Here is a 13,307-nt window from a genome sequence, read left to right on the forward strand (position 1 = left end):
AAGGTTTGGGATGTTCTTAAGAGTAATTTGGAGGTACAACAAGTATTCAAAAAAATATTCAATAAAGATACTCTGAGAGATTGTTTATTCTAAAAAGTTTTTGATAACGCAAATTCCAATTGGATTGAAACTTGCTATAACATTTGATAAATTTTCAAATATACTTTTATAATAGGACAAATAGGTTTTACTGTATGAAAAATAAGACACCTGCATACAAAGATTTGTTTGAACGATAAATAGAATATGAACTATAAACAGGCAAAATAATATAGGAACAAAATTGCAAAGAAAGCAGCCTAAATATCAGTCAAAATTAAATTGTCGAAATTGCAACAAAGATTTAGAATCTATCACAAAAAATAACATATTGCTGTTGAAAATTCCTTCAAATATTTTTGTTCCAATGAAAAGTAAATTGATATTATCCAATTCTTATCTTATGGGTGGATTTTAGAAAAAAAATTGTCGTATCAACGATTTGACAGTCACTCGATCATATTAAATTGAATATGATACTTTCTCATTTCTATATATGCTAACAAACTGGCAATTAATATTCATCAAATAGACGAATGAAGATTAAAATTTGATGCAAGAATGATATTCTGAATGCTCATGACAATTATCAATTGAAAAAAATTTGTGCATCAGTCCAAGTGTTGATTTCTTCACCAAGAAAATTTTTGCTTCAAATTTTATTTTTATAGTGAGATTTCCACAAAATGACATAGTTCAGGAAGAACAGAATTTTATCCACTCTGGACATAAATTTGTATCGTATTCACAGAATATCAACTTTCACAAATTTTTAATTAAATTTCCAAAAATGTGTATCTATAAATTCGTTGGTAATGAAATATCAACTCGATAAATTTAAAGTCATTTATTGTGATCAACGAAACAAGTATTTTTTTGTGATTCCTTCTTTTGGGAAAAATTAATTTTAAGATTTTGTTTGTGAACAATGGACAACTGGATTTCTTGTAGAAACCAATTACTTTTATAATAATTTTTTGAATTTTTTACTGCAAGGAATTTTCAACTTCATATACCTAATTCAAAATTGAGTACCAATAATACATATAATCTCAGGTCTTGGTCACACTCTGTCAATTTAATTCATAATGATTTTGAAGGAAGATATATTAATCCGAAATAATAAATGAATTGAATAATCAGAAATATTTTATATCGAACCAGCAAAAATTACTTCTGACTTGTTCGATTCTATTTTGAAAATTATTGAGAGATCAGTGTAACTTGTAAATTACTATACTAGCTGCTCACAGGATACAAATATCCTTTTTTAGATACAGTGTGACCGCGGCCTTATTCAGTTTTGTATAAATGTATTCCTGAAATAAATAGTTGTATATGAGAATACTTTATAAATTACAAAAATATATTGTCATATATTACACAAGTAAGGCAAGAGGCGTATTTCAGAAGAGCACCACTCAAAAATTAATAATCCTCTTAATATCTGAGCTCTGTCTTCCAGGAACAGGATAGATATCTGATTTGAATTTAAATCTAACCCACTGAAAAAATCTCAAATTCCCTGTAATTATTCTCGGATATGATGAACTTATGCTATTGAGATAAACCGAAAAGCTTTAGTGCGTTGAATGATGTAGATAGGGCTACATCCTCTGGGCGTTTTTTCATGAAGGCCGCTATCATCTCAACGATAACTGGTAATGAACATGGTTCATTCCTCTGAAAGGTGCAGTAACGATTCAGAAATGTTGATGATCTGAAATAAAATATCTTTCAGAAATTCTTTGTAATATGTTGCTGCAATAAATGAAAAAATTACATAACCTTACAAACAAACAAATTGTCTGAAAACTCTTATCAGGAAAAATAAGTAATTTTTCAATTTCGAAATTGATAAGTATAGGAGAATACAAAAAGAGGTGGTCAGTAAAGTGACAACAACATATTGTTATTAATATTATGCTTTACCTCTCCGTCAAACTTTCCTTGACATGTGCCGGTAATTTTGAGGCCCTTATGTTCGGATACATAAAGGGGGCATCGGTTTCTACCAATAACCTATCCAAAGGAATACCACCTTCTGAAAGTAATTTCCTCACACCACTGTCTGATTTATCTTTACAAAGGTAGCCTGAAAAATTATACATTATAATTTGAATTACCAATATAAATACTAAGTATTTATAAACTGCAAAAATTAAGGCTCAGAAAGCCTAATGGTTAATTCCTAATACCTCAGCTTGTTAGAAAAAAAATGTACTATCCTCAATTGAAAAACAGAGTACATATATTTCAATGAGGAAAAAGGATATTCAATCAACAGATTTGAACATTCGGAAGAAAAAACATGAAAACATGATGCTTCTACCGAAAACTTTGGTTTTTCAAATCCAATAACCTGTATATTTCCACATTTCCGATTGTATGTGCAAATTCCAAGTTCATTTTATATGGCATTTCTTATACCTATCTCTGATAGTTTTCTAGTTATTCCCTTTCTTTTGAAAGATTCTGAAATTATTGGAGAATTGATTTTAATTATTCTGAAATGAATTTGGCGGGATGCTCTTGTCTAGTCTAGCCCTGAGGAGGAAAAAATATATTTCCGAAACGTCGCCAAACTACTTTGTATTGCTTCTACCACCAGTTCTTCATTTCTAAAACAAAAACCTGTGCCTAATAGGACATCCACCGAAATTTCATAGTTCTATTTGCCCTCAACATCAAGTATGACCTCCCCATGCATCAATAATTGTTTGATATCTTCTCTGTTTTCCAACAAGTTATTGAGAAAAAGGTCGAAGCGTTTCTGGATGTGGGCTTAAAAGTCGCCAGTTTACCTGCTCTTTTGCCCACTCAAATCTTTGACGCTTGTGTTCGCGAGTGAGTGGAACTCACTTTTCAACGAGCAGCATGTTATATTGAGTTCATGGAGACGTCTTTTGACTGTACTGGGGGAAACTAAAGTACATATGGCATCTTGAAGACACTGACTTGACATTCTGCAAGTGCTGAAAAGCTGTCTTCTAATCGAAAAACACCCTCTTGTTGTTTTTTTTCATAAACTGTCCCTCCAGATGAAAAATGTGTATACAATATATATGATTGCTTGAAAACCGATGTGTCCCAACAGAGGGAAAATACAAAAGGTTAACAAGCAGTTTATATGTATAGCTATGACCCATATGAACCAAGGACTTGTATGTATTTTCTTATTATTTTGGGTTAATAAACGTTATCTTATCTGATTAAAAGTTGGCAGAAGAAAACTTGATACAGAACACAGTCTTAAAACAATTCATATTTAGAGATACTGCCCCCCAATTCTCTCCAATAAGCAATTACGGAATTTGTGAGCTGTTAGTGAAGCTTTATTTACAATTTTTCATTAGTACATGTTTAGATTTGATCTTTAGGTTTTATCAGAAAAACGCACCTGTTAATCCAATGTAAAAATCTTTACTCAAATATCCCAGTGCTTGTTCGTCAGTTCCAGTAAAACAATGTATCACAATTGGCGGCAATTTTCCAGTATATTCATCTAATATTTTAAGTAAATCCTCATAGGCATCTCTCTCGTGAATAAATAGAGGTTTATTAAGTTCTATCGCTAATTCGATCTATAAAAAATTAGAACCACTATATCAACCTATATTGATGCAGAATTCCCAAATGCGATTGAAACAAAACACTTTTACTCAAGAACCAAAATCTAATACTGAAATTATTCGATCTGCTTGGAAAAAACTAATATGAATAACTGTTTCTTATTGAGTTCATTGATTGTTGAAATATTTAACATTGTCTTCAGTTTTTGAATTAATTATGATAGGTGTAGTACTTACATGTTTCCTGAAGACATCTTTCTGTATTTCTGGCTCTGAAAAATTCCTGTTGAAATCGAGGCCACATTCTCCTATAGCCACACATTCTGGACTAGATGCAATATTTTTCAAATCTTGCCATTCGTCTTCATCATAAGATTTGGCATCATGAGGGTGAATACCTGATGAAATATCAAAATTTGAACAACTTTTTAATATTTGTAATGAGCAGTGATTTACGTAATGAATGATCTAGAAAAAATGTTATTTCTATATTTCCAAGAAATACTGCATATGAATAAAATGGGAAAATCACTGTTTTGCAGTCATGAGCTTTTGAGCAATTGTTGAAATTCGTAACCAGAGTGGTTGTTTTGAAATATTTTGCCCATTAACGAACATAACCCAGACCCAGTTTTTTGCTCATAACTCAAAAACAAAAGGAAATAGAGAAATGTAGAAGACAGAATATGTGTTTCCCAAAAAAAAGTGCTATTCATTTTTCTATATATCTCATATTTAATCAATTGTGCAAATTAAATAATTAATCAGAAAGGCAATATTATCGGCAATACCAAAAATGAATGAAAATAATTATGGTTCTGTTGAAATAAGTTGTATGAATTTTAGAAAGGACTTCTAATATGTATTTGATATTTATATAATATAAAATACGAAAGGCCAAGGGAGGACTTACAACTAAATTGAAAATATATTCATTGATAAATTTAAAAAAACCTGGTTATTTCTGGAAATTTAAACATATTTAAAATATTCCATCTAGAATAAATTTTTGGCTGACCCAAACCTAAAGGGATGCAATTTCTAAAATATATTGCTTTGTACAGCAAATAATATAAAATGAGGAATGAAATAAGATGAAATGAATATCATTTATCATTTTGTTCCTTATTTTATTTCACTGTATAAGCTCACTATAACCATAATAAAAAAAGTTCCTATAGCCATTATATTTTCCATGAAGAGCACTTAAGGAAACAGTGAATATCAGCTGATTTGATAATGTGTTTACTTTATAAATGATGTAATAATATAAACAATATTATCTCACATTAATCATCGAGAGAATTCAGTAGTTAGCAGTAAATGCATTAAACAGACCAGCCTGGTGAACAATATTTAATAAAAAATGCATTATTTGTAACATACTCAAAATAAAGTGGAAATAATCGTATTACCCTGACCATCATAATTTGTTCACGTATAGATAACCCCAGAACATTTAGAGTTCTTATTCTCAATGAGAGCAGAAAGAGAAATCTGGGTGTTTATGCATGAACGAATAACTGGACAGCTTAAAATTAAAAACTCTACCTGCGGTTGAGTAAAGTGTTTCAGGGTATATTCTTGTCAATCTTAAAGCCTCTTTACTTGCTTTCACTGATGTACCAGTCACCATAATTTTCTGAACACCTAAAAAAAACCTTATAGAATAAATAAGAATGATGAATGTTTATACAATTAGCTATGTACTCGAATGAACAGAAATACTAGGATAATGAACATTCAAATTGCATAATATAGGGACAGAATGTAAAAATAATAATACCTGAATCTTTTGCTCTTTGTATAACAGCATCCAAGTCTCTGGAGTATTTTTTATTAGTTAAATTTGCTCCAATATCAATCAAAATATAGTTTTCATAACATTTCTCCATGTTGTTGCAGGTATTGGAATTTTCATCTTTAGCTGTACTTTCCATGTCTCAATTTCAATTCACATACGTACCGAATTAGATATAATTGATGACTGGTGAGGATGATAAATCAACATAAATAAATTTACTTTTTATTCGCTCAGTAAATGAATTTCAAGGTTGGAACATAGAAAATCTATTTATAATGTCATTTTGACAAGAGTCCAAACAATGTTTGTGATTCAGGGAAAAATTGATATCTTCTAAAATTCATGAACTATCAATTACGAAGGTCAGGACAGAGAAAATAAATCGTAAAAAGGTGCCAAAATTTGAAAACAGATTTGGTTACAAACACAATCTTTGTTAGTTTTTCATGCAGACATGGGCGTAGCTGCAGGGGGGCAAGGTGCTGCCACACACAAACCTCAAAATCATTTTCTATTGAACCACTGAAGATTTATTATATTCAAAGGGTTAACCAAGAGTTACACTTATGATTTAAACTTTTTGACTTGCTTGCAGCTGAAGTTTCTGAAATTTTTGCCAGATAGGTATATATATATATATATATATATATATACATATATATATATATATATATATATATATATATATATATATTTTTTTTTTTTCTTTGAAGAGGTAGAGAATCTTTTTTGAATATCGGTATAACTCACTTGTCCGATTTTCAAGAGATGAAATGAAATGAAACGGTTCAATTTGAAAATTCAATTGTCATTTTCGAAAATTATCTAATGTTCCCTCGTCAGTAGCGGCACTTTGATTAAGGGGTTAAGAAGGAAAGAATTCAATAATGCTGTGTAAAGAAATAAGGTATATTTGATAATATATATTTCTACCATATCCCTCTACAAACAAAAATCATTAGATTATAAATAATTATTAGCCTATAAATAATATGAATATAAAACATTAAATATTTACATTTGAAATTATTAAAATTCAGAAAGTATCCTCACATATCTACAAATTTGAATATTATTAATAACCAGAAATTAAAATGTCATGCAATATTTCTCCATAGATAAACATAATGGATATATTATTTTAACTGTTATGCAACTGGTTCAACAAAACACTGTGAATCATGGCATTGGATCTCAAAAGTAATGAAGTAATCAAATAAAATACTTCAATAAAAATCACTGTTTTTCTGATTCCAATAAAAATGTTATACTCGCAAATGTTTTTTATATCTGTCGAATAAACTAAAATTTGGGCTTTCAGAAGGATAAGAAAATTTCAATTTGCCTTTTGTCCAATCTCTTATTATTGTTTGAATTAGTCAGTGTTATAATGACAAACAACAATATCGTATAAAACAAAATAATTCATATAAATATAATCTGGTGAAATATAAAATAAATTGAATCCTAGAAAAACTGAAGACTCTGGTAAAATCAAACAAAACTTACTTTTAAGAGATCTTGTCAATATAGCAAATGTAAAGAATACATTTTCGATTTGGCGAGAAATTCCTTATGCAGGAAATCTACTTCGAGGCCAGGAACATTATAAGCCTGAAAACATCATAAAGATGAAAAACACATAGCAAACTCATAACTGAATAGATAGGAATTACGGGATATTCCGTAAAACCATGCCCTAAAATTAGACGAATTTTGCTCGCCAAGTGGTAAAAGTAATATATAAGCTAATATACAGGGTGTTTTCAAAGGTGAGGCAGACAGAAGGTAGAAGCCATCAAAAAAGTCATTTCACCAAAAGTTGTGTATATAAAATATTCAAGATGGCTGAGCTACAGCCCACAGAAGTTCGACAAAATTTCCTCAAATTTCAAGTACGGGACTGTGGAAGGTGACTACGGCATCGCAAAAACGAAACAAAACTTAAACAAACTGGTACATACTGAATACTGAAAAGGTTCACGCTTATGACCTTACTCCTGGAATAATTGAAAAAAAAAACGTTTATTGAGTCGGTAAATTTTGGTACTTATCAATCCGTGCAAGCCTCAAAGTTATGTGCACATCTTTAAAGATAACTTTGAAGAAGAGATACCACAGCTAAAGGATCAAGTCAATGCCAAGTTTAACATCATCACTCACCTAAAATTTATAACTTTAGCAGCGAGAAGACGATTGCACTCATTGCTGTCCGGCAAACGTAGCGGTAAATATGGCGATTCATTTTCCTGTTCCGAAAACTCAAATTGGTGAATAGTAGGCTTAACTTTGATATCTCCCACAGGTCCACGAAGAACTATATAACTCAGATTCATAGGAGTGGTTGTTTTGGACTTCAAGATCAACTGGAATAAATATTGTAAAAATCCACAGAATCGGTAAAAATGAAGGGATCACTATAATTGCTTCTCCAAATAAAGACATCAAATCAAAAATTAGGTTTTGGTTGTTCGATATATCGCTTCCATAACATCGATATGGAGGGGTTGATCTCACCTGGTAAGTAAGGCCCCTCTCTGAGCTTTGAGTGGGGTCTTTCTGGCTGTTGTTGATTCTGGCTTTCACCACCCACTGATTATTGAAGGCAGAAAAGCGGGAGGACTCGTAGAACAAACGATGTACGAATTCTTCCGTACGATAGGGTTTCAGTTGTATATCTGAAAGAAAATGATTGCAAGATGCGAATAAGGTATCAAATCTCGAACCCATACTGATTTTAGATTTGAAGCTTTATTCTCAATTAGGCGACAAACTTGCAAAATCGAAACTGAACGAAATGTTCTTGTAAATATTCACACCTTAGGTCTCTTTTATGCATAATTTTCAAGCAAACAAGTGTAAAATCACGCTGCGCTTCCTGGCTACGTCAAGGGTTGCTGAGATAAAAATGGTGGCATTGTTAATGAAGCGTTTCTTATCGCGTATCATTTCCAAATGAAAATCACTACCTTTTTTACGCACACTTTTTTCGTCGCCTGGGATTACATTATTGTGACATAACGCATCGCGACAGGCGCTTAGAAAGTATTGTAACGAATCTAGGCCCACAAAAAAAGTATTGATTTACTTTATGCCTAGGCCGAAGTCAGTAAATGACGAACGAGTGTAAATAAATAACTTTGGAAAAATCCAGTGGTGCAACTTTGTGAATAATAAAGTCGTAGAGTATATGTATATGCAATTTCATGGCATATTACCATAAAACACTCTTATACCAAAGAGTAACTGTTTTCAATTTGTTAGTCTCTGATTATACATACATACTTAGGCTTGAATGAAGATCTGCAACTTACCGTTGAATAAAATCTTCTCGAAACCAAGCAACTCGAATATGCCGTCATAAATTTTCCTTTCGTCGGCTATTTCTTGATCGATCGTTTTCAAGGATTCCATAACATCAGCCCCCGAACGGTGAGGATGAGCACATTCATTCTCATGTTCAGACCTCTCGTGCAATGGACCCCTCCAAGGACATCCGATCCTACTGTATTTACAACCTGAAATTCTGGAAAAAAGGATAACGTTCGTTTGAGTTGGTTCCAGGAATCGAAAGAACTTGAAAATGTCACATATAGGTTTATAATTTCCAGGTAGGACGTAAACAATGGTTCTGTATGTAGATATCCATGGAGACTGACATTAAGAACGGATTGCCAAGAAATTGGCATAGAAATTTGCATTTGCATATAGGTAAATGTTGCAATGTAGGTAAATTTCCAATTTTCATAGGAAATTCCAATAACATTTGAGTACATTAAGTTTGCCAGTTTGTTCATGATTCAGGCAAAACTGGATGCATTCAGGTATATCTTCTTTATACAAGGTGTCCCGACTCCTGGCACAACATGACTCTTCCTCTCAGCGAATAAAACGTATATAAAGACGAGTCGGAAATGCTTTATTATTTCCCACATATTTTCGAAGCCCCCCTTCGAAGATATGTGCATAATTCAGTTTTTTTGTGAAACTTCCCAACGAACTAACCGATTGGGCAGTACCTACTTGATCAGTCCCATGCAAGGTCATGTTGTCGCCACTACGATCTGATAAAATTTGGCTACAACCAAATCATGTAGTATGACCTTACAGGGGCTCCAAGGTCGTTAGAAGGTTTCACTGAATAGGAGGTCAGATCGTAAATTTCTTCTCTCTTATCATTTCTGTCATGAAAAGTATAAGGTTCCATTAGAAAAATCACATTTGACCTTGAAATGACCTTGCAGATCAAGATTAAGGTCGAAGTTGAAGTCCTCATCGAATAGCCAGGAAAAAATACATGAACCTTTGTTTGGAAGTTATTCTTTCATTCCGGTACTCGCTATTTAGACATTGCACTGGCTTCAATGTCAACAGGAGGGACCCACTAGATACGTACCAACTCCGAACGCGCTCTATTCATAGAGTAAGATCCCAGAACGGCCAGACATAACTTATTTTCACACAAATGAAACTTTAGGATCTCAGTAGAGTCTCATGTACTTTGAATATCTTATCTGCGAACTTGTAACTTCAGAATAATATTCTTTAAAACATATATAAACATCAACCATGTGAAAATAAGTTAAGTAACACTTATTTTTAATTACCTTTACCACCTGGTATCTGCCCAGGTGTCACTAGACAAGCACCACAAGTTAGCAGGTATTCAAAGCACATGAGACTCTACTGAGATCCTAAAGTTTCATCTGTGTGAAAATAAGTTATGACTGGTCGTTCTGGGATCTTACTCTATCATATTTAGCAATTAAACGACTGTTACTACTACTACTAGTTTTTCGAATTTGGAACCTCCTGTACACTGTACACAAAATAAATTTGCATTCACGATATGCACGATCATATCATGGATTGGATATGACATCCGCACATATTTACCTTTCATCACACTCTTGCTCCTCGTGCCTCTCTAGAGAGTTTCTAGGGAATCGCCTGTTGCAAAATTGGCATTCGGAGGGCAGTTCTGATATAGCGTTCTCCACCGCCAGATTTCTGGTTGCGGAGGTCTTGCTGATCTCCACCCTGCAGCTGGGACAAGTGGCCAGCTCATCTCTGAGACGGGCATCGGCCAGCACATGGGTGAAGCAACCGGCGCACATCAAGTGGCCATTGGTGCACTGCAAGACACGCACAGAAAAGTTAATGTAGACTTATAATGGCAAGTGTGCGAATGACAGATCAGATGCTTTTATAATAAAAATATTTACATTTGAATTTGCCCCTTATACTATTCGAGATCGCATTGACAATTTCAGGTTAGCAAGGTTCATTATTGATGCTGAAGTAAAAAGGACGTGCCCATACCCATATTTTGAATAACTTGCAAACTTCTCAGAATTTTGATTGAAGATTCACATCGATGAAAACTGATCGAAGGAAGCGATAACAAATAATTAACATGTCTTTTGATATTTCCGATCCATTCAGTTTATCTTTGATTTTTCTAATCTCAATCTTTTTGACCTCTTGTATGTGATACGTTTAATTTTGTTCGCAGTAAAATAAAATAAGGACAAATTTAATCCCTGTTAGACATCGCTTAGACATGTCCAGAACTGGATAACGCAAGCGCAAATTAAATTTTTCGACGCAAAAATAAAACTGCGCTTGCTCCGTCCAGTTCTGAGACGAATTGTTGAATTAATCGTTCACGAAATATTTGGATTCAAAAAACAAGGATTCGTTTTGATTTCAAAACTAGGAAAACCTATTTACAACGTATCTGAAATTTCCAAACGCATTTTAGATTCAGTAGGTAGGAATTTAAAAATCTAAATTCAAATTTAGTTTAGTTGTGGACGGATAAAACGAGAAATGAATTCAAAACCTCCCCTAAACGTAACTTCAACGCGGAATATAAAAATTTCGAATCCTTTATGGAGAAAAAAATCGCAACAGAACTTACCAATCCTCTTCTTATCCTGTAACTAACACAAAACATAAGTATCAATAAATTCACAAATACATTCAGAAGACAAACTACCAACGAAAATGATCGCTACTTTACCTTTTCCTTCAAGTGTTTATATAGGTAAAACACGCAATTAAGGACGAAATGAATAGGAAAAATGAGTCATGAATTTGCAAGATGATTTACTTATCCCATACCTACCTATTTCAAAATAAATATCTCTGATGAAACTGAGAAGCAGGATGGGTTGGGTTTCTCACAATGACGAAAAAATCAAATTCAACGTATTTATTGAAAAAAATCGCAAAATATAAAATCCAGACAAGTCTTAATTTAAGTAATAACCAGATATAAAACTGGTACAAATGATACAATGTCAATAAAGATACATCAAAATAAATCAATCTACAATTCAACATGTTCCATGAATTAACTGATGGCCTATTCAAGATCAATACAAAATGAACAGCTACACATTTAATAGTTCAAGGAATGATAACAAAGCTAAAACATTATTTTATTATCATTAGCATTATCTTGTTATAGGTAATTTTTAGTCTAGATTTTATACAGTCTGGTTTTGATGTGAATCAACGTTAGTTATGAAAACCATCAGTATTGAGACTTAACAGAGGATTTCTGATTACTTTTACTATGTGTGGGATATTTATGCTTTGAATGAAGTTCAAGTTTGTTGCGTCCTGATATTTTACAAACGCAACAGACCTTTGTTCTTGATATTTTCCTTGACAAGTGTAAATTTTACAAATGGTGGATAGTTTTTTTTAAATTTTTTTTATGAATGAAAGTCTGGTGAAATTACGCCTTGTCGTGTCCTATCAGCTCTTAATGAATAGGATCACGATATATAATGAAAGAAGGGGTATGACGATTGTTTGTACAATAGTCTTAGCCCACACCCTTTTATTTATAGCCTTCGATTAGAAATGTCGTCCAAAAATAATCGATAGGCAGCGCTGTTGTTTGCAAACAAAGAAACTAAACTACGCAGTTACGTAATCACGTAAAATGCGTAGCAAAAAAAAAATATATTTGAAATCACTTACCTGGTAAACAGCCGTCTTTGGAAGATCTAAGCAGACAGCACAACACAAGATTCCTCCGAGCCTATCTTCCAATTCGAATTTTTTTTCATCATTTTTGTGAGCCACCTTTCGTCTTTTGCAATCGGGCTCAGCAAATCCATCAGATTTATCAACGACAGCTTCAATAGAAGATGTCGTTTCACTGCTAGAAGTAGCTGGCTCGCCCGATTCCGACATATTTACTGCGCGTTTAAGAATCAAAACACAAAACAGCTGACCGAATTTACTGTTCTCTCACTTCTGCGGACTAAAACCAGATAACAGCTGACATGAGCTGTCGTCGCAGAAAACACTTCCCTCCTTGAAATCTTGATGGAAAACGGAATGAAGAAAGAAGAAAAGGAAAAGGATGGAGTGCTGCTTTGCACCTGTTCTCACTAAAAATCAATGCTGCCAACTTCGGTTTTGCAATCCACCGCTCATAATATGTCGGGCAGTGGCGTATCACGTATAATTTAATTCTAAATTCATACAGGAAAATGAGAATTGAGGAAGGCTCATACCAAAGTATAGACACTGTCTATACTGTGCTCATACCATCTTTGGTGTATGAGCGAAGCACCCATCACCTATATGGGTGATAGCTCGAGTTATAAGTTGATTTGAACAAACGCGCTACAGCTCCTAGAGTATCAGCAAAGAGTTTGTTTAAATCTATAATTCGAGCAATCACCCGTCCAGGTGATGGGTGCTTCGCTTCCCCCAAAAAACTTATTTTCGTAATATTTCTTAAAATACTCATTTATTTGGTTCTGAAATACCGTTATGAAGGTTCGAGCAAATTTTGATGGTTAACGAACAAAATCGGCTTATTCTGACCCCCAACTTACCCCTGACTCTTTTATTTCGGAAATTAG

General features: G+C 33.1%; 2 protein-coding genes across 2 annotated transcripts; both read right to left on the reverse strand.

Annotated features, from left to right (window-relative positions):
- Positions 1-68: 68 nt before the first annotated feature.
- On the reverse strand, positions 69-5,664 carry LOC123307097 (3'-5' ssDNA/RNA exonuclease TatD). The gene is made up of 6 exons (XM_044889308.1): positions 5,398-5,664; positions 5,163-5,261; positions 3,849-4,009; positions 3,440-3,623; positions 1,972-2,134; positions 69-1,759 (listed from the first exon to the last, which is right to left on the reverse strand). Exons 1-6 carry the CDS (start codon positions 5,549-5,551, stop codon positions 1,597-1,599), a joined length of 924 nt encoding a protein of 307 aa, XP_044745243.1. The 5' UTR covers positions 5,552-5,664; the 3' UTR covers positions 69-1,596.
- A 646-nt stretch (positions 5,665-6,310) lies between these two features.
- On the reverse strand, positions 6,311-12,778 carry LOC123307095 (cysteine and histidine-rich protein 1 homolog). Its single transcript, XM_044889305.1, has 6 exons — positions 12,412-12,778; positions 10,312-10,550; positions 8,730-8,941; positions 7,933-8,093; positions 7,579-7,781; positions 6,311-7,029 (listed from the first exon to the last, which is right to left on the reverse strand). The coding sequence occupies exons 1-6, from the start codon at positions 12,625-12,627 to the stop codon at positions 7,002-7,004; spliced, it is 1,059 nt and encodes a 352-aa protein (XP_044745240.1). The 5' UTR covers positions 12,628-12,778; the 3' UTR covers positions 6,311-7,001.
- Positions 12,779-13,307: the final 529 nt, after the last annotated feature.

Source organism: Coccinella septempunctata, chromosome 2 (assembly GCF_907165205.1).
Source record: "Coccinella septempunctata chromosome 2, icCocSept1.1, whole genome shotgun sequence".
Taxonomy (NCBI): domain Eukaryota; kingdom Metazoa; phylum Arthropoda; class Insecta; order Coleoptera; family Coccinellidae; genus Coccinella; species Coccinella septempunctata.